The sequence below is a fragment of the Salmo salar genome, chromosome 10 (assembly GCF_965601325.2).
Source record: "Salmo salar chromosome 10, fSalSal1, whole genome shotgun sequence".
NCBI lineage: Eukaryota > Metazoa > Chordata > Actinopteri > Salmoniformes > Salmonidae > Salmo > Salmo salar.
In genome coordinates this window covers 44,925,273-44,952,343 of record NC_138300.1, presented here as the reverse complement: position 1 = coordinate 44,952,343, position 27,071 = coordinate 44,925,273, and the positions used below count along the sequence as shown (strand labels likewise).

The following is a 27,071-nucleotide window of genomic DNA, read 5'->3' as shown; positions in this document are numbered from 1 at the left end:
TTCGTGGAAACCACTGCTTTTAATCATGGCAAGGCGACCGGAAACATGACCGAATACAAACAGTGTAGCTATTCCCTCCGCATGGCAATCAAACAAGCTAAGCGTCTGTATAATAAGTAGACTAAAGTAGAGTCGCAATTCAACGGATCAGACACGAGACGTATGTGGCAGGGTCTACAGTCAGTCATGGATTACAAAAAAAACAGCCCCATCGCAGACACCGATGCCTTGCTCCCAGACAAACTGAACAACTTCTTTGCTCACTTTGAAGACAATAAAGTGCCACTGACACGGCCTGCTACCAAAACCTGCGGGCTCTCCTTCACCGCAGCCAACTTGAGTAAAACATTTAAACGTGTCAACCCTCGCAAGGCTGCTGGCCCAGACAGCATCCCTAGCCGCGTACTCAGAGCATGCGCAGACCAGCTGGCTGGTGTGTTTACGGACATATTCACTGAATCCCTATCCCAGTCTGCTGTTCCCACATGCTTCAAGAGGGCCACCATTGTTCTTGTTCCCAAGAAAGACAATAGGTCGACAGACAACGCAATCGCAATCACACTGCACATTGCCCTAACCCATCTGGACAAGAGGAATACCTATGTAAGAATGCTGTTCATTGATTACAGGTCAGCATTTAACACCATAGTACCCTCCAAACTCGTCCATAAGCTTGAGACCCTGGGTCTCGACCCCGCCCTGTGCAACTGGGTCCTGGATATTCTGACGGGCCGCCCCCAGGTGGTGAGTGTAGGAAACAACATCTCCGCCCCGCTGATCCTCAACACTGGGTCCCCACAAGGGTGCGTTCTCAGCCCTCTCCTGTACTCCCTGTTCACCCATGACTGCGTGGCCATGCACGCCTCCAACTCAATCATCAAGTTTGCAGACTACACTACAGTGGTAGGTTTGATTACCAACAATGACGAGACGGCCTACAGGGAGGAGGTGAGGGCCCTCGGAGTGTGGTGTCAGGAAAATAACCTCACACTCAACATCAACAAAACAAAGGAGATGATCGTGGACTTCAAGAAATAGCAGAGGGACATACAGATCACAGACAAACTGAAATGGTCCACCCACACAGACAGCGTGGTGAAGAAGGCGCAACAGCGCCTCTTCAACCTCAGGAGGCTGATGAAATTTGGCTTGTCACTAAAAACACTCACAAACTTTTAGAGATGCACAATCGAGAGCATCCTGTCGGGCTATATCACCGCCTGGTACGGCAACTGCTCCGCCCACAACCGTAAGGCTCTCCAGAGGGTAGTGAGGTCTGCACAATGCATCAGCAGGGGCAAACTACCTGACCTCCAGGACACCTACACCACCCGATGTCACAGGAAGGCCAAAAAGATCATCAAGGACAATAACCACCTGAGCCACTGCCTGTTCACCCCGCTATCATCCTGAAGGCGAGGTCAGTACAGGTGCATCAAAGCTAGGACTGAGAGGCTGAAAAGCAGCTTCTATCTCAAGGCCATCAGACTGTTAAACAGCCATCACTAACATTGAGTGGCTGCTGCCAACATACTGACTCAAATTTCCAATGTAATGTATCACGAGTCACTTTAAAACAATGCCACTATATATGATGTTTACATACCCTACATACTCATCTCATATGTATATACTGTACTCTATACCATCTACTATCTCTGCATACATCTCTTGCTGCTGGTGATTCTCTGATCCACCTATACGCAGATGACACCATTCTGTATACTTCTGGCCCTTCTTTGGACACTGTGTTACTAACCTCAAGAAGAGCTTCAATGTCACACAACTCTACTTCCGTGGCCTCCAACTGCTCTTAAATGTGAGTAAAACTAAATGCATGCTCTCCTTCCAGACTCACATTAAACATCTCCAATCCAAAATTAAATCTAGAATCGGCTTCCTATTTCACAACAAAGCATCCTTCACTCATGCTGCCAAACATACCCTCGTAAAACTGACTATCCTACCAATCCTTGACTTCGGCGATGTAATTTTCAAAATAGCCACCAACACTATATTCAGCAAATTGGATGCAGTCTATCACAGTGCCATCCGTTTTGTCACCAAAGCACCATATAGTACCCACCACTGTGACCTGTATGCTCTCGTTGGCTGGCACTTGCTTCATATTTGTCACCAAACCCACTGGCTCCAGGTCATCTATAAGTCTTTGCTAGGTAAAGCCCCGCCTTATCTCAGGTCATTGGTCACCATAGCAGCACCCACCCTTAGCACGCTCTCCAGCAGGTATATTTCACAGGTCACCCCCAAAGCCAATTCCTCCTTTGGCCGCCTTTCCTTCCAGTTCTCTGCTGCCAATGACTGGAACTAATTGCAAAAATCACTGAAGCTGGAGACTCATATCTCCCTCTCTAATTTTAAGCACCAGTTGTCAGAGCAGCTCACAGATTATTGCACCTGTACATAGCCCATCTGTAAATAGCCCAACCAACTACCTCATCCCCATACTGTTATTATTTTATTTATTTTGCTCCTTTGCACCCCAGTATCTCTACTTGCACATGTATCTTCTGCACATCTGTCACTCCAGTGTATAATTGCCAAATTGTAATTATTTTACCACTATGGCCTATTTATTGACTTACCTCCCTTATCTCACCTCATTTGCACACACTGTATATATAATTTTTTATTGTGTTATTGGCTGTATGTTTGTTTATTCCATGTGTAACTCTGTGTTGTTGTTTGTGCGCACTGCTTTGCTTTGTCTTGGCCACGTCGCAGTTGTAAATGAGAACTTGTTCTCAACTGGCCTACCTGGTTAAATAAAGGTGAAATAGAAAAATACTGCATCTTGCCTATGCCACACGGCCATCGCTCATCCATATATTTATATGTACATATTCTTATTAGTTCCTTTACACTTGTGTGTATAAGGTAGTTGTTGTGAAATTGCTAGATTACGTGGAACTAGAAGCACAAGCATTTCGCTACACTCGCATTAACATCTGCTAACCATGTGTATGTGACCAATAACATTTGATTTGATGGGGGTGAAGCAAAGCTACTTATTTACTGTTCTAATTACGTTCGTAGCCTGTTTATAATAGCAATAAGGCACCTCAGGGTTTGTGGTATATGGTCAATAATATACCTTGGCTAAAAGCTATATCCATGAACTCCACATTGTGTTGTTTGGCTAAGAGCTGTATCCAGACTCTCCACGTTGCATCGTGCGACTAAGAGCTGTATCCAGGTGTCAAGGCCGTCGTAAGAATTGGACCAAAATGCAGCAGGTACGTGAATGCTAATTTTCTTCTTTATTAAATAACGTTAACGACGAAAACAGTCCTGTCAGGCACACAGCTAAACAAGAAACAACTACCCACAAAACCCATAGAAAAACACCCCTACTAAATAGGACCTTCAATTAGAGGCAACGAGGAACAGCTGCCTCCAATTGAAGGTCAAAACAATAAACTAAACATAGAAATAGAATAACTAGAAAATAGAACATAGAAATACAAAACATAGAACACTACCCAAAAACCCTGACAACACAAAACAAACACACCCCTGCCACGTCCTGACCAAACTACAATAACAAATACCCCCTTATACTGGTCAGGACGTGACACCGGGCTCTCGTGCTCATTTAATACTATGCGATAACAGAGCTAAGCCACCAGGGAAAAGCACAGGAGGAAAATAACATTATTTTTTTTAAATCAATTGGAAACGTGCACAGACAAAAGGTCAGAATTTCTTTCTTTTTTCCTCTTCTCCTTCCCTTTAGTTTTTCCCTCAGGTATATGGTTAACCGCAAGCATAGACACAGACACTCAGCTCTGTGTTTTCCAAAACTGCTTGAGGATATTCAGGAGAGGAAACCATAAAAGTTCAACACCCTTTGGTGGTTGGAGACATGAATGTGATGAGGGGGTTGGATGCCAGTGTGTGTTGAGAATTGACACACAGACTTGTTTTTGTGGTTTTAGTTGACTTTTTCACTACATGTGCAAAACGAATTATGAATGAAAAAGATAAACATGTTTCGTTCCGTTGTTTCAAATGAGGTTCAGGGTTCTCGCTCTCTCTTCCAGGTTCTTTGATGAACAATGACACTGGTTGGGGAACAAATAAATAACGTTTTTATGTGACACTCACCTCTAGCCTTTGTTTATGTGATGGAAATCCATTAATGTCATCCATTCCAAAATGACCCATGGATAATATTCTACTAGAGGCCCTTCAACACAGCCTTCATCATCCCAGTGTGTCTTTAGAAGTGCATCCAGGAATTAATTTGGTTACAAAATCCTGGAGTTTCTACACTATAAACCCCAAGGCATTTTTAACTTAAATACTTCTAGTAAATTGAACTAAAAGTCTATTAAAAGTCATTATTACTTAAAATGGTTATGTGGTACTGACTCAAAACTAAATCAAAATTCACATCAGCCAAAAAATGTAAAGCTGTGATAACAAATTAACTTTTTTTCCCATTATGCTCTACTGCAGGTAGATTTGGGGGAATTGTTTTTAATATCTGTGTTTTTGCATGTACATTGAGTGATTGATTAATCTTATGCTACACAAAGATAAACACAGATATTAGATATTTTTTAACCGTTACTGAAATGTTTGTTCCAATTTAAATGGTTTAGGTAGTCTCTTCACACTGTTCCTAACCCTGGCAGCCATTATGAATGCAGGTTGTGATTGAATAAAAAACCCAACTGTTGGATATCCTAACTCTGGCTGCATTACAACAGCAATTATGCATCAATTTGCAAGTCAGCATAATGTGCCTTGCAGGTATGGTTGCAAAATTCTGTAAAGTTTCACAGGTTTTCCAGAAATCCCAGTTGGAAGATTCCTGGAGATCCCTTAGACCAGAATTTTTTTGTATGTATTTCCATAAAGAGTTTAATTACAATGACAACATTCCAACCAGGTTGTTCAAGATTGTCGTCAAAATTGGATCTCTATTTGTTGCCTTCAAAACCGGCTGCAAGGGGCAACGGTGAGCACTATTACCATATAGTAGGCTTGGGTTGTGGACGGGGATGGTATATTGATGTAATTTCATTATGGAATGGTACAAAACACTTTTAAATTTGACATTTTGAGCAACTTCAAAATGTGGTGTTTGGAGAACATCTAATTCTGCAAGACTGTGAGAGCTTGTTTAACATTCTCCTAGGAACTCACTTGGTGAAGGCCACAGGAATAAAAGTGAATGAATTCAACAACCATGTCTCTGCCACTAACAAATACAGTCATGGGTGGTAACAGTTCCACTCGAAAAGGCAAGGGACACTGGGAAATTATATTGGAGGCGTGGCTTGTTTGGGGCGTTAATCAACATTTTGAAGCTGATAGAAGACAAATCTGGACCCGATACAGGGTCACCGTGACTTTGTCGGTTTGTGTAATGACTTATTGAAACTTGTTACAAATGATGGAGTCACGCATGGTTCACCGGATTATATTTTGAAAGAGGACGTAAAGTACTTTAAGAATATGTTTTCGTTTCAGTCTACTCCATTTCCACTAATCCAAGCTAATTGCATAGATTTTTTTCCTATAAATAATGTAAAATTAACATCTAACTCAAGCTAATTGTATAGATTTTTTTCCTATAAATAATGTAAAATTAACATCTCTACAGAAAGACACATGAAGGCCAAATTACAGAGGAGGACCTTCTTGATGCAATTAAAGCCTTTAAGGCTGGGAACACTCCAGGCCTGTCATACCAGTGGAAGTATACCAAACTTGTATTGATATACTCAGGGGACCATTATAAGCATGTTTTAACCACTCCTATATAAACGGTAGATTATCAGACACGCAACAAGAAGGTCTGATTTCATTATTACTGAAACAGGATCCAAGTGGTATATATAAAGATCCAGTCCATTTAAAAAATTGGAGGGCTCTTACACTTCAGTGTTGTGATGCATAAATTCTAGCTAAATGCTTGAAACATAGAATTAAAAAGGTATTGTCAGATATTATTCATCCCAATCAGACAGGTTTTTTACATGGACGATACACTGGAGATAATATAAGACAAGTACTGGAAACAATTGAATGCTATGAAATATCGGGGACACCAGGCCTGGTTTTTGATAAAGTACAACTTGAGTTTACAGTTGAAGTCGGAAGTTTACATACACTTAGGTTGGAGTCATTAAAACTCGTTTCTCAACCGCTCCACAAATTTCTTGTTAACAAACTATAGTTTTGGCAAGTCGGTTAGGACATCTACTTTGTGTATGACACAAGTAATTTTTCCAACAATTGTTTACAGACCCATTATTTCACTTATAATTCACTGTATCACAATTCCAGTGGGTCAGAAGTTTACATACACTAAGTTGACAGTGCCTTTAAACAGCTTGGAAAATTCCAGAAAATGATGGCATGGCTTTAGAAGCTTCTGATAGGCTAATTGACATAATTTGAGTCAATTGGAGGTGTACCTGTGGATGTATTTCAAGGCCTACCTTCAAACTCAGTGCCTCTTTGCTTGACATCATGGGAAAATCAAAAGAAATCAGCCAAGACCTCAGAAAAAAAATTGAAGACCTCCACAAGTCTGGTTCATCCTTGGGAGCAATTTCCAAACGCCTGAAGGTATGACGTTCATCTGTACAAACAAAAGTACGCAAGTATAAACACCATGGGACCACCCAGCCGTCATACCACTCAGGAAGGAGACGCCACTGCTCAAAAACCGCCATAAAAAAGCCAGACTACGGTTTGCAACTGCACATGGGGACAAAGATTGTACTTTTTGAAGAAATGTCCTCTGGTCTGATGAAACAAAAATAGAACTGTTTGGCCATAATGACCATCATTATGTTTGGAGGAAAAAGGGGGAGGCTTGCAAGCTGAAGAACACCATCCCAAACGTGAAGCACGGGGGTGGCAGCATCATGTTGTGGGGGTGCTTTGCTGCAGGAGGGACTGGTGGACTTCACAAAATAGATGGCATCATGAGGACGGAAAATGATGTGGCTATATTGAAGCAACATCTCAAGACATCAGTCAGGAAGTTAAAGCTTGGTCGCAAATGGGTCTTCCAAATGGACAATGACCCCAAGCATACTTCCAAAGTTGTGGCAAAATGGCCTAAGGACAGAAAAGTCAAGGTATTGGAGTGGCCATCACAAAGGCCTGACCTCAATCCTATAGAAAATGTGTGGACAGAACTGAAAAAGCACTTGCGAGCAAGGAGGCCTACAAATCTGACTCAGTTACATAAGCTCTGTCAGGAGGAATGGGCCAAAATTCACCCAACTTACTGTGGAAAGCTTATGGAAGGCTACCCGAAATGTTTGACTCAAGTTAAACGGCAATGCTACCAAATACTAATTGAGTGTATGTAAACTTCTGACCCACTGTGAATGTGATGAAAGAAATAAAAGCTAAAATAAATCATTCTCTCTATTATTATTCTGACATTTCACATTCTTAAAATAAAGTGGTGATCCTAACTGACCTAAGACAGGGAATTTGTACTAAGACTAAATGTCAGGAATTGTGAAAAACTGAGTTTAAATGTATTTGGCTAAGGTGTATGTAAACTTCTGACTTCAACTGGGTATGTATTAGAGGTCGACCGATTAATCGGAATGGCCGATTAATTAGGGCCGATTTCAAGTTTTCTTAACAATCGGTAATCGGTATTTTTGGCCACCGATTTGCCGATAAAAAAAAAAAAATGTTTTTATTATTATTCTTTTTTTTACACCTTTATTTAACTAGGCAAGTCAGATTAAGAACACATTCTTATTTTCAATGACGGCCTAGGAACGGGGGTTAACTGCCTTGTTCAGGGGGGATTCGGGGATTCGTTTTTGCAACCTTCTGGTTACTAGTCCAACGCTCTAACCACCTGCCTTACATTGCATTCCACGAGGAGCCTGCATGGCAGGCTGACTACCTGTTACGCGAGGGCAGCAAGAAGCCAAGGTAAGTTGCTAGCTAGCATTAAACTTATCTTATAAAAAAATATCAATCTTAACATAATCACTAGTTAACTACACATGGTTAATGATATTACTAGTTTATCTAACATTATGTTTTCTGTTATTTAGCAGACGTTCTTATCCAGAGCGACTTACAGTAGTGAATGCATACATTTCATACCTTGTTTTTTCCCGTACTGGTCCCCCGTGGGAATCGAACCCACAACCCTGGCGTTGCAAACACGTTGCAAACACCATGCTCTACCAACTACCAACTGAGCCACATGTCCTGCATTGCATATAATCGACGCGCTGCCTGTTAATTTCTCATCGAATCACAGCCTACTTCGACAAACGGGTGATGATTTAACAAGCGCATTTGCGAAAAAAGCACTGTCGTTGCACCAATGTACCTAACCATAAGCATCAATGCCTTTCTTTAAAATCAATACACAAGTATATATTTTTAAACCTGCATATTTAGTTACTATTGCCTGCTAACATGAAATTGTGTCACTGCTCTTGCGTTCATTGCCTGGCTCATTGCGAACTAATTTGCCAGAATTGTATGTAATTATGACATACCATTGAAGGTTGTGCAATGTAACAGGAATATTTAGACTTAGGGATGCCACCCGTTAGATAAAATACGGACCGGTTCCGTATTTCACTGAAAGAAAAAAATACGTTTTGTTTTCGAGATGATAGTTTACGGATTCGACCATATTAATGACCTAAGGCTCGTATTTCTGTGTGTTTATTATATTATAATTAAGTCTATGATTTGATAGAGCAGTCTGACTGAGCGGTGGTAGGCACCAGCAGGCTCGTAAGCATTCATTCAAACAGCACATTCGTGTGTTTTTCCAGCAGCTTTCGCAATGCTTCAAGCATTGCGCTGTTTATGACTTCAAGCCTGTCAACTCCCAAGATTAGGCTGGTGTAACCCATGTGAAATGGCTAGCTAGTTAGCGGATGCGTGCTAATATAATAGCGTTTCAAACGTCACTCGCTCTGAGACTTGGAGTGGTTGTTCCCCTTGCTCTGCATGGGTAACGCTGCTTCGAGGGTGGCTGTTGTTGATGTGTTCCTGGTAAGAGTCCAGGTAGGAGCGAGGAGAGGGACGGAAGCTATACTGTTACACTGGCAATACTAAAGTGCCTATAAGAACATCCAATAGTCAAAGGTATATGAAATACAAGTCATATAGAGAGAAATAGTCCTATAATTCTTATAATAACTACAACCTAAAACTTCTTACCTGAGAATATTGAAGACTCATGTTAAAAGGAACCACTAGCTTTCATATGTTCCCATGTTCTGAGCAAGGCACTTAAACGTTAGCTTTCTTACATGGCACATATTGCACTTTTACATTCTTCTCCAACACTTTGTTTTTGCATCATTTAAACCAAATTGAACATGTTTCATTATTTAGTTGAGGCTAAATTGATTTTATTGATGTATTATATTAAGTTAAAATAAGTGTTTATTCAGTATTGTTGTAATTGTATTTATTACAAATAAATAAAAAATATTGGCCGATTAATCGGTATCGGGTTTTCGATCCTCCAACAATCGGTATCGGTATCGGCGTTGAAAAATCATAATCGGTCGACCTCTAGTATGTATGTATATGGATATATAAACTCAGCAAGAAAATAAACTTGCCTTTTTCAGGACCCTGTCTTTCAAAGTTAATTTGTAAAAATCCAATTAACTTCACAGATCTTCATTGTAAAGGGTTTAAGTACGGTTTTCCATCCTTGTTCAATGAACCATAAACAATTCATGAACATGCACCTGTGGAACGTTCGTTAAGACACTAACAGCTTACAGACGGTAGGCAATTAAGGTCGCAGTTATGAAAACTTAGGTCACTAAAGAGGCCTTTCTACTGACTGTAAACCACATAAAGAAAGATGCCCAGGGTCCCTGCTTATCTGCGTGAACATGCATGCTGCAATGAGGCATGAGGACTGCAGATGTGGCCAGGGAAATAAATTGCAATGTCTGTACTGTGAGACGCCTAAGACAGTGCTACAGGGAGACAGGACGGACAGCTGATCGTCCTCGCAATGGCAGACCACGTGTAACAACACCTGCACAGGATCAGTACATCCGAACATCACACCTGCGGGACAGGTACAGGATGGCAACAACAACTGCCCGAGCTACACTAGGAACGCACAATCCCTCCATCAGTGGTCAGCCTGTTCGCAATAGGCTGAGAAAGGCTGGACTGAGGGCTTGTAGGCCTATTGTAAGGCAGGTCCACACCAGACATCACCGGCAATAACTTCGCCTATGGGCACAAACCCACTCTCACTGGCCAGACAGGACTGGTAAAAAGTGTTCTTCACTGATGTGTCGTGGTTTTGTCTCACCAGGGGTGATTTAAAAAAATATATATTTCACCTTTATTTAACCAGGTAGGCTAGTTGAGATCAAGTTCTCATTTACAACTGCGACCTTGCCAAAATAAAGCAAAGCATTGCGACACAAACAACAACACAGAGTTACACTTTGAAAAAACAAACATACACTCAATAATACAATAGAAAAAGTCTATATGCAATGTGTGCAAATGAGGTAGGACAAGGGAGGTAAGGCAATCAGTTGGCCATAGTGGCAAAATAATTAAAATATAGCAATTAAACACTGGAGTGCTGCATGTGCAGAAGATGAGTGTGCAAGTAGAGATACTGGGGTGCAAAGGAGCAAAATAAATAAAATAAATAACAGTATGGGGATGAGGTAGTTGGATGGGCTATTTCCAGATTAACTATGTACAGGGGCAGTGATCTGTGAACCGCTCTGACAGCTGGTGCTTAAAGCTACTGAGGGAGATATGAGTCTCCAGCTTCAGTGATTTTTGCAACTCGTTCCAGTCATTGGCAACAGAGAACTGGAAGGAAAGGCGGCCGAAGGAAAAATTGGCTTTGGGGGTGACCAGTGAAATATACCTGCTGGAGCATGTGCTGCGGGCGGGTGCTGCTATGGTGACCAGTGAGCTGAGATAAGGCTGGACTTTACCGAGCAAGGACTTATAGATGACCTGGAGCCAGTGGGTTTGGCGACAAATATGAAACGAGGGCCAGCCTAGAAGAGCATACAGGTCGCAGTGGTGGGTACTATATGGGGCTAAGGTGACAAAACGGATGGCACTGTGATAGACTGCATCCAATTTGCTGAATAGAGTGTTGGAGGCTATTTTGTAAATGACATCGCCGAAGTCAAGGATTGGTGGAATAGTCAGTTTTACGAGGGTATGTTTGGCAGCATGAGTGAAGGATGCTTTGTTGCGAAATAGGAAGCCGATTCTAGATTTAATTTTGGATTGGAGATGTTTAATGTGAGTCTGGAAGGAGAGTTTACAGTCTAACCAGACACCTAGGTATTTGTAGTTGTCCACATATTCGAAGCCAGAACCGTCCAGAGTAGTGATGCTGAACGGGCGGGCAGGTGCGGGCAGCGATCGGTTGAAGAGCATGCATTTAGTTTTACTTGCATTTAAGAGCAGTTGGGGGCCACGGAAGAAGAGTTGTATGGCATTGAAGCTCGTCTGGAGGTTAGTTAACACAGTGTCCAAAGAAGAGCCAGAAGTATACAGATGGTCGGATTCGTGCTTATCATCGAAGGAATGAGCATTACACCGAGGCCTGTACTGTGGAGCGGGATCGATTTGGAGGTGGAGGGTCCATCATGGTCTGGGGCAGTGTGTCACAGCATCATTGGACTGAGCTTGTTGTCATTGCAGGTAATCTCAACGCTGTGCGTCACAGGGAAGACTTCCTCCTCCCTCATGTGGTACCCTTCCTGCAGGATAATTCTGACATCACCCTCCAGCATGACAATGCCACCAGCCATACTGCTCGTTCTGTGCGTGATTTCCTGCAAGACAGGAATGTCAATGTTATGCCATGGCCAGCACACTCAATCCCATTGAGCACGTCTGGGACCTGTTGGATCGGAGGGTGAGGGCTAGGGCCATTCCCCCCAGAAATGTCCGGGAACTTGCAGGTGCCTTGGTGGAAGAGTGGGGTAACATCTCACAGCAAGAACTGGCAAATCTGGTGCAATCAATGAGGAGGAGATGCAGTGCAGTAGTTAATGCAGCTGGTGGCCACACCAGATACTGACTGTTACTTTTGATTTTGACCACACCTTTGTTCAGGGACACATTATTCCATTTCTGTTAGTCACATGTCTGTGGAACTTGTTCAGTTTATGTCTCAGTTGTTGACTCTTGTTATGTTCATTCAAATATTTACACATGTTACGTTTGCTGAAAATAAACGCAGTTGACAGTGAGAGGACTTTTCTTTTTTTTGCTAAGTTTATATTTACCCAAATAATATATGTGGGATTGGAAATGATGCTGACAATTACATTGATGGAAGCAACAATCTATCCACAATATTAAAGCTGATCCACCACTTAAGTAATTTTTTTTTTATTATTATTAAAAAACTACTCAGAAAAAAGGTTTTGAGTAATAATAGCACAATGCAATTTACAGTGTACAAATGTCTCCCTGTCTGTTTCTCTCTTTGGTCGAGGAATGTGTAGTGTCTCATACAGCAACTCCATTCTTACCCTCCAACTGCCAAAACCACCCACTCCCCCCACTAGACCCAAGAGGGTTGTCACTTCCCCTCCATGTTCCCCAAATCCCTCTCTCCCTTTGGCCCCAGTCACCCCCTAGTCCCTGAGCTTCCCTTGTTCCTCTATTCTGTTCCTCTTCTCTTCTTCTCTCCTCCTCCTTTCCTCCTCCTCGTCTCCTCCTCCTCTCCTCGTCTCCTCCTCCCCTCCTCCTTCTCTCCTCCTACTCTTCTTCTCCTCTCCAGTGGTCGTTGTGACCCCATAACACACTCAGCTACCTGCCCCAGCACACTCTGACCGCCATGGAAGCTTGTTACGGCTACAAGTGCCTCCCATACCCCAACCTCTCTACCCCACCATCTGTTAAGCACTCGCCAAGCTGTTATCCACACTCTCCCTAGTCCCTGCTCATCGAAATCACAGGCCTGGGTGACGGGTGCCGACTCACAACACTGGAAAGAAATGACACAGCTCCTTCACTCACATGATTACACAACTCCTCTACCTCTACCCCTCCTCTAATTAGAGAGGGTGGAATGTTTAGTGAGGTAGTAAGGACTACGTTCCAAATAGCACTCTACTCCCTTCATAGTGCACTGCTTTTGACCATTGACCATTCATCAAAAACAGTATGTTTCCTAAGAGAAGGAATAAGCCTGTTCCAATCAATATACTGCATCATCACTGTGCTTTGACTTTTTAAACAACTCTGTCCAAGTCATAGAGTGAATGAGGAAAGCCAATATCAAAGTAGCTCTTGTAACTCATCGGTGATGTTGGACATTAGGCAGCACTTCAACACTTGTTTTCATGAAGGTATAGGAAAACATCTGGTCAAGGCATTACTATCCTGAGATGATCACTGATGGCAAATGCAGAGACACATCCGAGCACGTGCTCCTCTGTCCTCAGAGAGACTTCCTTTGATGAGAAAACAGTGCATGACTTGACGCACTGCTGCAAAAGGATAGCTCCGGTCTGTTCCGTGGTACAACAACTATCAAACGCACCACAGTACCTAACCCACCATAAGATGAATGTTACCCTATATCATTTATAGTACCGATTTCTATGATCCAGAGCCATGTACTGTCCTCAGTTGGTCCCTCTGGAATTTTTAGATGGTGATGGCTGGACGTTTTGTCTCCGTGCTTCTTTCAAAGAGCCTGGCTCTTCGGCTTGGTGAGCTGAGGAGCTCCATGGGTTCCACCTGGGGATTTGAGGCAGGAACTGCTCTGTCTCCTCTCCAGCGCCATCATCCTCCCTAAACATCAAACCATATGCACTGGCTCTCTGAGCGGGAGAGGGAGGCTGAGAGAAAGAGGGAGAGACACAGGGAGAGAGAGGCTTAGGGAGGGAGGGAGAGGCTGGGGGAAAGAGAGAGAGAGAGAGAGGCTGAGGGAGGTATGACTCTCAGCCCAGTCACTGACGGGCTGACTGACTCACAGAGCCATGTTTGTTCTAGGGTAATGGGTCAACCTGGAGGAATGGTGGAAGTGGGTTAAAGCTTGTTCTTTTGGAAAATTGTGATCATTATCTTTTTTTCTTAAAATAAAGGAGGACCCATTTTAATGGGGGTAACGTAAAGTTATAATCGTTGTATGATACAGTCGCTTCAGAAGGTATTCACATGATTTAACATGTGTCGCTGGCCTAGACACAATACCACATAATGTCACTGTGGAATTATGTATTTAGACATTTTAACTAATTAATTTAAAATGAAAAGCTGAAATGTCTTGAGTCAATAAGTATTCAACCACTTTGTTATGCTTTACAAGTCACATAATAAGCTGCATGGACTCACTCTGTGTGAAATAATAGTGTTTAACATGATTTTTGAATGACTACCTCATCTCTGTACCCCACACATACAATTATCTGTAAGGTCCCTCGGTCGAGCAGTGAATTTCAAACACAGATTCAACCACAAAGACCTGGGAGGTTTTCCAATGCCTCAAAAAGAAGGGCACCTATTGGTAGAAAAAAAGCTGACATTGAATATCTCTTTGCGCATGGTGAAGTTATTAATTACACTTTGGATGGTGTATCAAAACACCCAGTCACCACAAATATACAGGTGTCCTCCTAACTCAGTTGCCAGAGAGGAAGGAAACCGCTCAGGGATTTCACCATGATGCCAATGGTGACTTTAAAACAGTTACAGAGTTGAATGGCTGTGATAGAAGAAAACTGAGGATCAATCAACAACATTGTAGTTACTTCACAATACTAACCTAAATGACAGAGTGAAAAGAAGGAAGCCGGTACAGAATAAAAATATTCCAAAAAACAGGCATCCTGTTTGCAATAAGGCACTAAAGTAAAAGTGCTAAAAATGTGGCAAAGAAATTACCTTTATGTCCTGAATACAAAGCGTTATGTTTGGGGTAAATCCAACACAACAGATCACTGAGTACCACACTATTCTCAAGCACGGTGGTGGTTGCATCATGTTATGGGTGTGCTTGTCATTGGCAAGGACCAGGGAGTTTTTTAGGATTAAAAGAAATGGAATAAAGCTCAGCACAGGCAAAATCCTAGAGGAAACCCTGGTTCAGTCTGTTTTCCAACAGACACTGGGAGACAAATGTACCTTTTAGCAGGACAATAACCTAAAACATACGGCCAAATAAACACTGGAGTTGCTTACCAAGATGGCATTGAATGTTCCTGAGTGGCCTAGTTACAGTTTGGACTTAAATCGGCTTGAAAATCTATTGCAAGACTTGAAAATGACTGTCTAGCAATGATCAACAACCAACTTTTACTATCTTGTCTCATCGCTGCAACAGGCTCGGGAGAGTTATGTGGACTCCGAAACATGACCCGCCAAGCCGCGCTTCTTAACACCCGCTCGCTTAACCCGGAAGCCAGCTGCACCAACGTGTCGGAGGAAACACCATTCAACAGATGACCGAGGTCAGCCCGCAGGTGCCTGACCCGCTACAAAGAGTCGCGAGAGCACGATGAGCCAAGCAAAGCCCTCTCGGTCAAACCCTCCCCTAATCCGGACGATGCTGGGCCAGTTGTGCGCCGCCCTATGGGACTCCCGGTCACAGCCAGTTGTGACACAGCCTAGGATCAAAACCCAGGCTGTAGTGATCCACAACACTGTGATGCAGTGCCTAAGACTGCTGCTCCACTCGGGAGGCTCTGTATTTCATTTTCAATACATTTCCTCAAATGTCTAAAAACACGTTTTCACTTTTTCATTGTGAGGTATTGTGTGTAGATGGGTGAGAACAAAATATATTTAATCCATTTTGAATTCAGGCTGTAACGAAACAACATGTGGAATAAGTTAAGGGGTATGAATACTTTCTGGAGACATTGTACATACGGTATTGTAACTTCTTTCAGGAGCAGGAGTAAATTAGTTACTTATTCTCCCACCTAATCAGTGTAAACCAAAACCACAGGAGCTTGACCTGTATAATAACCACTGTCAGTGTCTGATGTTTACAAAACTCAAATGAATCACTTATGAAATACCACACACATTTTCTCTCTGGTTTTGTTTCTACATCCTTAGCTAAATATTGCACTCTTAGAAAAAATGGTTTCAAAAAGGTTATTTGGCCATCCCCATAGGAGAATCCTTTTTGTTCCAGGTAGAACTCTTTTGGGTTTCCTCTGTGGAAAGGGTTTTACATGGAACCCAAAGGGGTTCTTCAAATGGTTCTCCTATGGGGACAGCCGGAGAACTGTTTTAGGTTCTAGAGTGTACCAAAGTACATAATTCATTCCGGAAGCTTAAAGCAACTGTCCAGTGAAAATCTCACTTTAAAAGACTATATTTTGTTAACTCATACACAAATAATGTTGTTGACTCAGGGAGGAGGTTGCCAGGTGGTAGTTTCTGCATGTGCCTTGACTTGCACTGGTGCAGGAGGAGCTTCTGTATTCATCCCTGAGCACCAGCTGGTGTTAGATTTCACCAATTACTGACATGTGACATCACAGATTGGATCTCACTCTTTGGCTTGTGTCCATCAATGCTCCATTCATAGATGATTAAGGTTAGGGGCCTAAAAGGAACAAAAATGCACTTTGAACTGTATGCTCTCACAAAGGTGACAAAGCCAACCTTTATGTTGAATGGAGGGATACTGTTCTTAAATTAAGTTGAGCAGAAGTTCTGTTAATATATTGTTATAGGCTACACTCTTAGAAAAAAGGGTTCCAAAGGGTTTTTCGACTGTCGCCATAGGATAACTATTCTTGGTTCTAGGGAGAGAACCCTTTTTGGTTCCAGGTAGAACTATTTTGGGATCCATGTAGAACCCTCTGTGGAAAGGATACTACCTGGAACCAAAAAGGGTTCTACCTGCAACCAAAGGGTTCTCCTATTGTAAAGCCCTGGCCATAGAGAGGGGTTTTTGTTCTTTATTTTGGTTAGGCCAGGGTGTTACATTGGGTGGGCGTTCTATGTTTATTTTTCTATGGTTTTGTATTTCTTTGTTTTGGGCCGTGTGTGGCTCCCAATCAGGCACAGCTGTCGTTCGTTGTTGCTGATTGGGAGTCACACATAAGGAGCCTGTTTTTCCTTTGGGTTTTGTGGGGGATTGTTTCTGTTTCGTGTTTGCACCTGACAGTACTGTTTGGCTGTCGGTTTTCTTGTTTTTGTATAGTGTTCACGTTGTTTAATAAATGCCTGAAGATGAACACTAACTCCGCTGCACCTTGGTCTAGTCTCTCTTCCGACGGCCGTTACAGAATCCCCCACCAGAAAAGGACCAAGCAGCGGAGGAAGGAGCAGCACCAGGAGAAGAGCGTTCAGGACTCGTGGACGTGGGAGATCGAGGCAGCGAGAGCGGAGAGGCGCTGGTATGAGGCAAGGGAGCGCAACAGGCACGAGAGGCAGCCCGCCCCCAAAAAATAGGGGGGGGGGGCACACGGGGAGTGTGGCAGAGTCAGGTTGGGGACCTGAGCCAACTCCCCGTGCTTACGGCATGCAGCGTGGTACTGGTAAGGCACCGTGTTATGCTGTGAAGCGTACGGTGTCTCCAGTGCGCGTGCATAGCCCGGTGCGTTATAGGCCAGCCCCCCGCAAGTGCCATGCGAGTGCAGGCATCGAGCCAGGACGGATTGTGCCGGCTCAGCGCGTCTGGTCTCCAGTGTGCCTTTTCGGTCCAGGTTATCCTGCACCGGCTCTGCGCACTGTGTCTCCAGGGCGCTGGGAGGGTCCAGTTCGCCCAATGCCTGCGCTCCGCCCGTGCCGGGCCAAAGTGGGCATTCAGCCTGGAGTGTGGGTAAATAGCCTAAGTACCAGAACTCCAGTGCTCCCCCACAGCCCGGTTTATCCTGTGCCTCCTCCTCGGTCCAGGCCCCCAGTGGGTCTCCCCATCCTGGTCCGTCCTGTGCCTCCTCCTAGGACCAGGCCTCCAGTGGGTCTCCACATCCTGGTCCGTCCTGTGCCTCCTCCTAGGACCAGGCCGGAGCCGTCAGAGCCGCCCGCCAGTCCGGAGCCGCCAGGGCCGCCCGCCAGTCCGGAGACATCAGAGCTGCCCGCCAGTCCGGAGCTGCCAGAGCTGACCGCCAGTCCGGAGCCGCCAGTCCGGAGCCGCCAGAGCCGCCCGCCAGTCCGGAGCCGCCAGAGCCACCCGCCTGTCCGGAGCCGCCAGAGCCGCCCGCCTGTCCGGAGCCGCCAGAACCGCCCGCCTGTCCGGAGCCGCCAGAGCCGCCCGCCTGTCCGGAGCCGCCAGAGCCGCCCGCCTATCCGGAGCCGCCAGAGCAGCCCGCCAGCCTGGTGAGTCCTGTGCCTGTACCCAGGGCCAGGCCTCCTTCATGTCTCCCCAGACTGGTGAATCCTGGGCCAGAGCCGCCAGAGCCGCCCACCAGCCTGGTGAGTCCTGTGCCTGCGCCCAGGGCCAGGCCTCCTTCATGTCTCCCCAGCCTGGTGAGTCCTGTGCCTGCGCCTTGGGCCAGGCCTCCTTCATGTCTCCCCAGCCTGGTGAATCCTGGGCCAGAGCCGCCGGAGCCACCCGCCTGTCCGGAGCGGGTAAGGCTGCAAACACAGACCACTGGAGGGGAGGGAGAGAGAGGGAAAAACACCAACAAAATACACCAATCCTGCTAAAACAGGGAAATCTGAGCCTTCTACACATGATTTGTATGTATTGATGAATCACATATATGCTTACAGTATGACTATTTTATTATATTCTATGTCTGACTAACCGAAGGGGCATATACAGTATCCCTGGATTCCACAGCCTAGGTCATCCCTATTCATATACAGTATGAGATTGGAGTTCTGTCACTCTGATGTTACTCTATAGGACTCTCTGATTGTTGCACTGTCACTCTATCTGCTACAGTATAGGACTCTCTGATTGATGCTCTGTCGCTATCTGCTACAGTATACGACTCTCTGATTGATGCTCTGTCGCTATCTGCTACAGTATAGGACTCTCTGATTGATGCTCTGTCGCTATCTGCTACAGTATAGGACTCTCTGATTGATGCTCTGTCGCTATCTGCTACAGTATACGACTCTCTCTCTGATGTGACCTGATTATGACCTGATCATTATTGTTTTTGGCTTGAGCCTAAAATAGCACAGAACCCACACGGGCCTCCCATCAACTACAGTTTTATCGCAACAAAAGCCTAAGAAAAAAGGATATAGGCCACCAATCACTGTCTGCATGCCAAGATGGGTAGTAAAATGTGAATGTTAAAGTAACTGTTCTGTGTTTCCAGTTTTCTATGAAATATGACCTATAGTTAATTACAATATGAGTGAAATAGTTTTCCATCCCATTTTTTATGAAGTATGTTTAAAAGCAGCTTTTCTGTTTTGGAATGGTGTGGGCGTATACCAACAACAGAATGGTGTGGGCGTATACCGGTCAATAAAAATATTAATGCGAGTAGACCGCTGATTAGCCAGCTCATCCACCTCAGGAGTCAACAACATTATTCATCCTCCCTCCAGGGGTAGATGTAACATAGTAAATGTAAATCCGAGATGCTACAATTGGTATGTTAAGTTAGGTTTCGTATGGTATGTATTCATTTGTAGATGTCCATCATCCATTTCGTATGATATGTTACGAATTAAAATGTATATTATATGTTGCTAATTGCAATTTGTACAGTATGTTACAAATTTGGTCGAATGCATGATGTTACAAATTCCAATTTGTTGTGGCTAAAATTATCTAGGTGGCTAATGTTAGCTAGGCTATGGGTTAAGGTTAGGGTTAGGAGTTAAGTTAAAGGGTTAAGGATAGGGTTAACATTTAGCTAACATGCTAAGTAGTTTCAAATTATCTAAAAAGTAGCAAGTAGTTGCAAAGTTACTAATTAGCTAAAATTGTCTGTGAAGAGATTCGAACACTCAACATTTGGGTTGCTAGACGTTCCTGTTATACGCTCACCCATCTACTCAACCAACCATTATATTTACTTTTTGCCTTAAGTAACTTTCTGTCTTATGTAACCATACTAAACATATATTATACTAATTTGAGAGTGCCGGATTTACGTTTACTATGTTACGTCTAGTTTATGAGACCAGGCTGCGCCTGGAGGTTAAGTACAGAGTTGGCTGCGCTCTCTCTCTATCTGTCTGTTGGAGACCACTCAATAGAAAGCATCGAACTCGGATTCCTCTTATGCCACTGTAAATATCACATTTAAATACTGTAATTCTTTGTCGCACTGCTCTTTCTCGTCATACATTGATTTATATCTACAGTCACCAGCCTACTTGCGTGCGCGCCTCTTTGGTAGGTCGAGAGAGAGAAAATAATCACTGCGCTCTGCAAACCGCAAAGCAAATGAGTTGGGGGAGAAGTTTTGAGTGAGTGGGAAAGCCGTGCTTGCTCCTTGGACTGCATACAATGAGGAAATTCTGAGGTGGCATTCTTCGTTCAGTTACGCTTCCCTTGGCTGTATTAACTAATGGCTAGCTCATGAACCTGGATCCTCTTGCGTGGAATTCTGTTTTCACTTAGAACTCTGCTGCCTGGACAAATGCATACAAATGCATTTAGGAGCCCAACGGACAAGGAGTGGACACGTTTCTCCAACAGCAATAACGTGAGTAAGAAATAATAGCCTCACAGAAAAATGCATAGCCTAATGTAGACTATTCGATTGTAAAATGCAGACAAACAGAAATAGAAGTAATGCAACGGAAATGGGTATGCAGTTTGAAAGTGCAATTTAACCAATTTTCCTTTACCAGACCTGTATACCTGTTCTGACAGGTCTGTGAAAGGAATCAGCGGAGTTTATTTAGCTTGTAGGCATTTTCCTTGAAACTATAGAGGACACTGATCAGCACCAGCCTAATCTTAGCAAGCAATTATGTAAAGCAGAGATTATAACTAGGTTGCCAAAAACGTGAAGCAAACTGTTCGACTCAATTGATCGTTTGTAATGGATGGTATATTAATTAATTGGGTGTTAAATTCAGCATTGATCTTGCTCAATGTTGTTACGCGCTCGCGTACAGCCAGTGGTCGTGGCTTTGACCTCTCCAACCGTCATGCTGCGCGCACAATTGATCTGCCAGCTAATCCTGTCAACCCGGTACTGGCTGCTTGAAGAACGAAAAGGGAAGTTCTCTCCGTTCTCTCTCTCTCCCATCATTCCGCCGCTACCCCTTATAGCAGAGCTTTTTTTTTCTTTTTTGGCATTTTGTCACGTAGGCTACACATAACTGTTCTGTAAAGTTTGGAGACTACGTTTTCTTGCGCAGCAATGGACCGACTATTGGAGGCTTTTACCAACAACCGGTCTAATCAAAAAGTTAGAACAGTCCTTGATGTTGACAAAACATAAGGAAATAATGCCTTATTCAGCATAATAGCAAGGAAATAATTATTTATTTCCTATCAATTGCCCTTAACGTCCAAAAACAATGTATAACTGGAGGGCAGTCATCCAGTCGGAGTGAAATTCCTATTGTTTCGAATCAAAAACACTCCACATAAGGAACGTGGACTAAAATGAACAACTATTCAGTTTCCAAAAAACATAATAATTTCTACAATTCTGTAGAACTTGTCCAGTACAGAATCAGATGACTGGCCGACAGACTGATGCGCAATTGACCACAGCGGTTGCTCTGATTGAAAATATACTCTACAGCAGTTATGCCTAAACATTCCAAATGTGTGTATTGAATATTTACATCTAGGCATGTTGTTTATGCAGTGCTGTTACATTTGGCTGGGACTTTTGAGCCCGTATAGAAATCTACACATAATAGCATTAAGACCACAGAGCAAAACAAAGCAAGAAACGTTGCCAAGCTGTCTTTTTTTATAAATACAGTACCAGTCAAAAGTTTGGACATACCAACTCATTCAAGGGTTTTTCTTTCCTTTTTTTGTAGAATAATAGTGAAGACATCAAAACTATGAAATAACACATATGGAATCATGTAGTAACCAAAATGACAGCTTTGCACACGCTTGGCATTCTCTCAACCAGCTTCATGAGGTAGTCACCTGGAATGCTTTTCCAACAGTCTTGAAGGAGTTCCCACAAATGCTGAGCACTTGTTGGCTGCTTTTCCTTCATACTGCAGTCCAACTCATCCCAGACCATCTCATTTTGGTTGAGGTCAGGTGATTGTGGAGGACAGGTCATCTGATGCAGCACTCCATCACTCTCCTTCTTGGTCAAATATGATTCCATATGTGTTATTTCATAGTTTTGATATCTTCACTATTATTCTACAATGTAGAAAATAGTACAAATAAAGAAAAACCCTTGAATGAGTAAGTGTGTCCCAACTTTTGACTGGTACTGTATATAACGAAACCCTATATGATGTAAAAGAGCAAAGCCAGTAGCCAGACACTCACCTTTTTTGTAAATGTCTTTTGTATGAGTAGGCTATTATTTATTAATCTATCCAAAATGATGCATTGTGCGTATTCCACCTGGGACCATTATGGAGTAGACCAGGAAATGTAATCGATGTGTGTATATAACAGAAGATTGCTTTGATTTTCACTGAGAGGAGTTAGTGTATGCTTCACTGGTGCAGTGACATGCAGTGAGAGCAGAGTGGTGGTTCCTGAGGAGAGAGGAGAGTTCCTAGCTTGACAATCACTCACTGTTATGTGTGTGGTTGACTCTGAAGCCAGCCAGTGGTTTGTGTGCCTGGAATACTAGCTTAACTCTCTCATAGACTTGACAGACGGCCTGAAAATTACACAGTTGCTACCGCTCTCTTGGAGGAAGATATAACCACCATTGAATATTACGCTTTTGTTATTGTCAATAGCCAGTTTTTGTTTTGTCCTGGTTACGAGTTCCATGTCTTGCCTGTGGTGAATACACGACACAGTTGTGGTGAATACCCTGCATTAAATGGCCACTAGAGTGTCTGTGGTGAATACCCTGCCATAGACGGCCACTAAACAGTGTCTGGGGTGAATACCCTGCCATAAACGGCCACTACAGTGTCTGTGGTGAATACCCTGCCATAAACGGCCATTACAGTGTCTGTTGTGAATACCCTGCCATAGACGGCCACTAAACAGTGTCTGGGGTGAATACCCTGCCATAAAAGGCCACTACAGTGTCTGTGGTGAATACACTGCCATAGACGGCCACTAAACAGTGTCTGGGGTGAATACCCTGCCATAAACGGTCACTATAGTGTCTGTGGTGAATACCCTGTCATAGACGGCCATTACACTGTGTCTGGGGTGAATACCCTGCCATAGACAGCCAATAAACAGTGTATGTGGTGAATACCCTGCCATAGATGGCCGCTAGACAGTGTCTGTGGTGAATACCCTGCCATGGAAGGCCACTACAGTGTCTGTGATGAATAACCTGCCGTAGACGGCCACTAAACAGTGTCTGGGGTGAATACCCTGCCATAGACAGCCAATAAACAGTGTCTGTGGTGAATACCCTGCCACTGACGGCCATTAGACAGTGTCTGTGGTGAATACCCTGCCATAGACGGCCACTAAACAGTGTCTGGGGTGAATACCCTACCATAAACGGCCACTACAGTGTCTGTGGTGAATACCCTGTCATAGACGGCCACTACACAGTGTCTGTGGTGAATACCCTGCCATAGATGTCCACTACACAGTGTCTGTGGTGAATACCCTGCCCTGGACGGCCACTACACAGTGTCTGTGGTGAATACCCTGCCATAGACGGCCACTACACAGTGTCTGTGGTGAATACCCTGCCATGGACGGCCACTACACAGTGTCTGTGGTGAATACCCTGCCATGGACGGCCACTACACAGTGTCTGTGGTGGGAGAAGTGAAGTCTGAGTGTGAATGAATGGACCTGAGAAGAATCAAGTTACTTGCCTGGTTACCCAGACTCTTTGCTCCTGCCAAATGTTATGCCACACCCACAGACTTTAGTTTCTTCTCTGCAGTGATTCTGGATCTGAGTACCTCCCAGACTTTGTCTTGTACAACACCCCTCATTTTGACAACACCACAAACAACTTCAATGACAGCAGTCTCAGACTGAAGTAGGCAGAGAACGATAGAGCAGTGTAGGAATTCAGTTTGAATCGCAGGTATCTAAGTTACACCATGTGGTTCAGGTCATGTGAAACAACCTACACAGCGTTGAACCACTTTTAACATGACTCCTCTTTGGTAATCAGCTTCCCTCAAATGGGGCTGTGGACGGCTAATGTCTATCCCATTTGGTTGGAAAATACACTTTTAACATAAAGTTACACATATATAGTACCATGTAATAATGTTTTTTGTTGTGTGTGTATAATAACATGTTACCACTACATAGTATGTACACGATAATAACTAATCTGAATTTGGCAATTTTTCTGTCTTCAATTCATGTACGTCATCTGTAGTACTGTATGTAGCTGAGCAATAACATCATGGTTACCAAAACAGATGTCAAGTCAGTAGCTACCTGGTATAAAGGCAGGCAGCTTCATGTAAAATGATCGCTTGTTGGGTAATCAGTGTCTGGTATGACTTTTGGCCTGTCTGTGTGAGTGAGTGTGTGTGTTTAGCCCTCCCCACATCTGCAGTGTACCCTGCGACAGGAAAAGGGCAAACCAATAAAGCCGACTGGAAGTTTACTCACAGCCCTTTGTCTGCTAGTTGTCTTGTGGGCTAAGTCAATCTTTACATGTGTGTGCAATGAACTCTTGACTCTGTGACCAATTCTGAGTGAAGCTATAGTGTTACTACTTAGCTTACCCTTTGTATTGGAACCACACAGAGACAGATGCCTGGTTTACAATAATAGGGCTGACCTGAAATGAACTGATATTTCATTTTTACATTGTCTTTTGCAGCATGGTTCCAGCAAATACAGTGGATGAGTAACCAGGCCAGCCCAGTATAGCTCAGCTTGGTTTGGCTCAGCTTGTCCCAATAAGGTTAAGCAGGCAATAGTGGAATAGCAATGTGTGATAGAATAATGAGCCTCGGGACTTGGAAAGTGTTTATCTGCTAGCTCAAGTGCTGATGCCTATTTGGATCTGATTTATCAATCCAATGCCTATGTAATGAAGTCATAATCTGGATACAGGTGTTAGAGGTGGGAGGTTGCCAAGAGGAACAGATATTGGCCCCAGATCAATAACTCATTCATGTTGGAGAACGATGTGGCGGTTTGACACTCAGAGAGGAACATGCAGAAACAGAACACAGATATTACTGAGGAACTCGCACATTCATTTCTCATTTATCTCTTATTAATTTCATTCAGAGAATTTCTGAACGCTTATTAGCATATAGCTAGCTAATCAAGGAATGTAGCCTACCCTGGTGTTATGCTCACATGGCTGGCTACTTTCACTGTCTTGGATGTTTTGACATACAAGTGGAAATACATGTCCCAGCCTCAGCGATAAAACCCAATCTCCCCTTTCCCTTGTGTTGTATGTTAGATTAGTAACTACCTCTACTCTGCTCTACTCTATGTTGACATCTGAACAGAGCTACTGAGCAGAGAGACAGACCATATAGCTGCCAAAGTGTCAGTCGTGTCTATTATAGAGGAGGCATCTCAGGCCACAGGTCCATAAAATGCTTCCAGGTCAAAGGTCAGTGGAAAACTGACTGAAAAATATGTTGTTGTTTTGCTGGTTCACATGGTCTGTGTCTTGCTTTGTTATAATGTGTTAATGATGGACAGTCATCTTTGTGCCCTTTGTGTTTATTCTGCATGATTTAGGTGTACTTTCCATATACCAAAGATTTAGCTTTGTGTCGTTGTATTTAGGGTAGTATTTCCCCATGATCTATCAATGCCTTTCCTTGTGTTGTAGGACTATATTTAGTCAAAGACGTGTTCGTTGTACAAGGGCCATTGGATTAAACATATTCACACCAGAGTTGAGTTCAGTATAGCTTATGGGAGGGAACATGTCGTTGGAGTTGTTATGGAGGATCAACAGCCTTGCATGGTTTGTTGCAACTAATTGATTCGTTAAGTGGCTTGCCAATTAGCCATGTAAATAGTAACACTGTACCGTAAATGTAGCTGCTAACAAAATCACACTCTGGCAGTTGTCATGAAACAGTATAAAGTTAGGAGAATTGCCTCCCTTTCCTTATGGAGATTATAAACAAGAGTTAAGTGGATTTTGTCATGTTTGCCAAGTGAAATGTACTCTATGCTTCCACTCTGCAGTTGTCAGCATGCTTCAGCTCGGCTCGCATACTCCCTTAAAAGACATTCTTTTGAAAAACGAGAAAAAAGCCGGCAATAGTACTGTTTGTGCATTTTGAGACTCCATAGCCAGTATACACTTCCTCAAAATAGTCAGAATTAATCTAAGATAACTCAAGAAATCTGTCTTTAATTTTGACATTTTTGCAGAGGAGATATTAGTCATGCAATTTTACATCTAACTATGTTTGGTGCAGTATTTCTCAATGAGCAAATATGCGTGAAAACAATTCATTTGTCGTTGAATGACAACAAAGACTTTACTGAAGAATCCCAACTATTGACCTATCACGGGTGAAGGGGCGTAGACTTCGGCTACAGACTTCAGCTTGCCTTAAGAAAAAAATGTGTGTCCTCGAACAACCCCCCAAAAAACTTAACGAAGTCCAAAACGAACTAAAACATCACAAAATGTTGTCATAATATATGCACAGACTCTTCAGAACTGTTTCTGGTGGGAAGAATGCTGACGCCAAGGTGGGAAGAATGCGACCCACCTCGACAACATCCGGTGAAATTGCAGAGCGCCAAATTCAAATTACAGAAATAGTAATAATTAACATTCATGAAAATACAAGTGTTATACATCAGTTAAAAGCCTAACTTCTTGTTAATCCAGCCAATTTTGTCAGATTTCAAAAAGGCTTTACGGCGAAAGCATACCATGCGATTATCTGAGGACATCGCCCCGCTTACAAAAGCATACAAACATTTTCCAACCAAGTAGAGGAGTCACGAAAGTCAGAAATAGCGCTAAAATGAATCACTTACCTTTGAAGATCTTCATCTGGTTGCAATCACAAGGGTCCAAGCTGCACAATAAATGGTCGTTGTGTTTGATAAAGTCCCTCTTTAT

The 27,071-nt window shown here is 43.3% G+C and overlaps 1 protein-coding gene across 1 annotated transcript in view; it reads left to right on the top strand.

Moving 5' to 3' along the window:
* The first annotated feature begins 20,093 nt into the window (after positions 1–20,093).
* The window catches only part of col24a1 (collagen type XXIV alpha 1), a 199,944-nt gene continuing 192,966 nt past the window's right edge, over positions 20,094–27,071 (top strand). Inside the window, exon 1 of the mRNA XM_014123375.3 lies at positions 20,094–20,600. Within this exon, the coding sequence (XP_013978850.3) occupies positions 20,545–20,600 (56 nt within the window). The 5' untranslated portion in view covers positions 20,094–20,544. The remainder of the gene's footprint in view (positions 20,601–27,071) is intronic.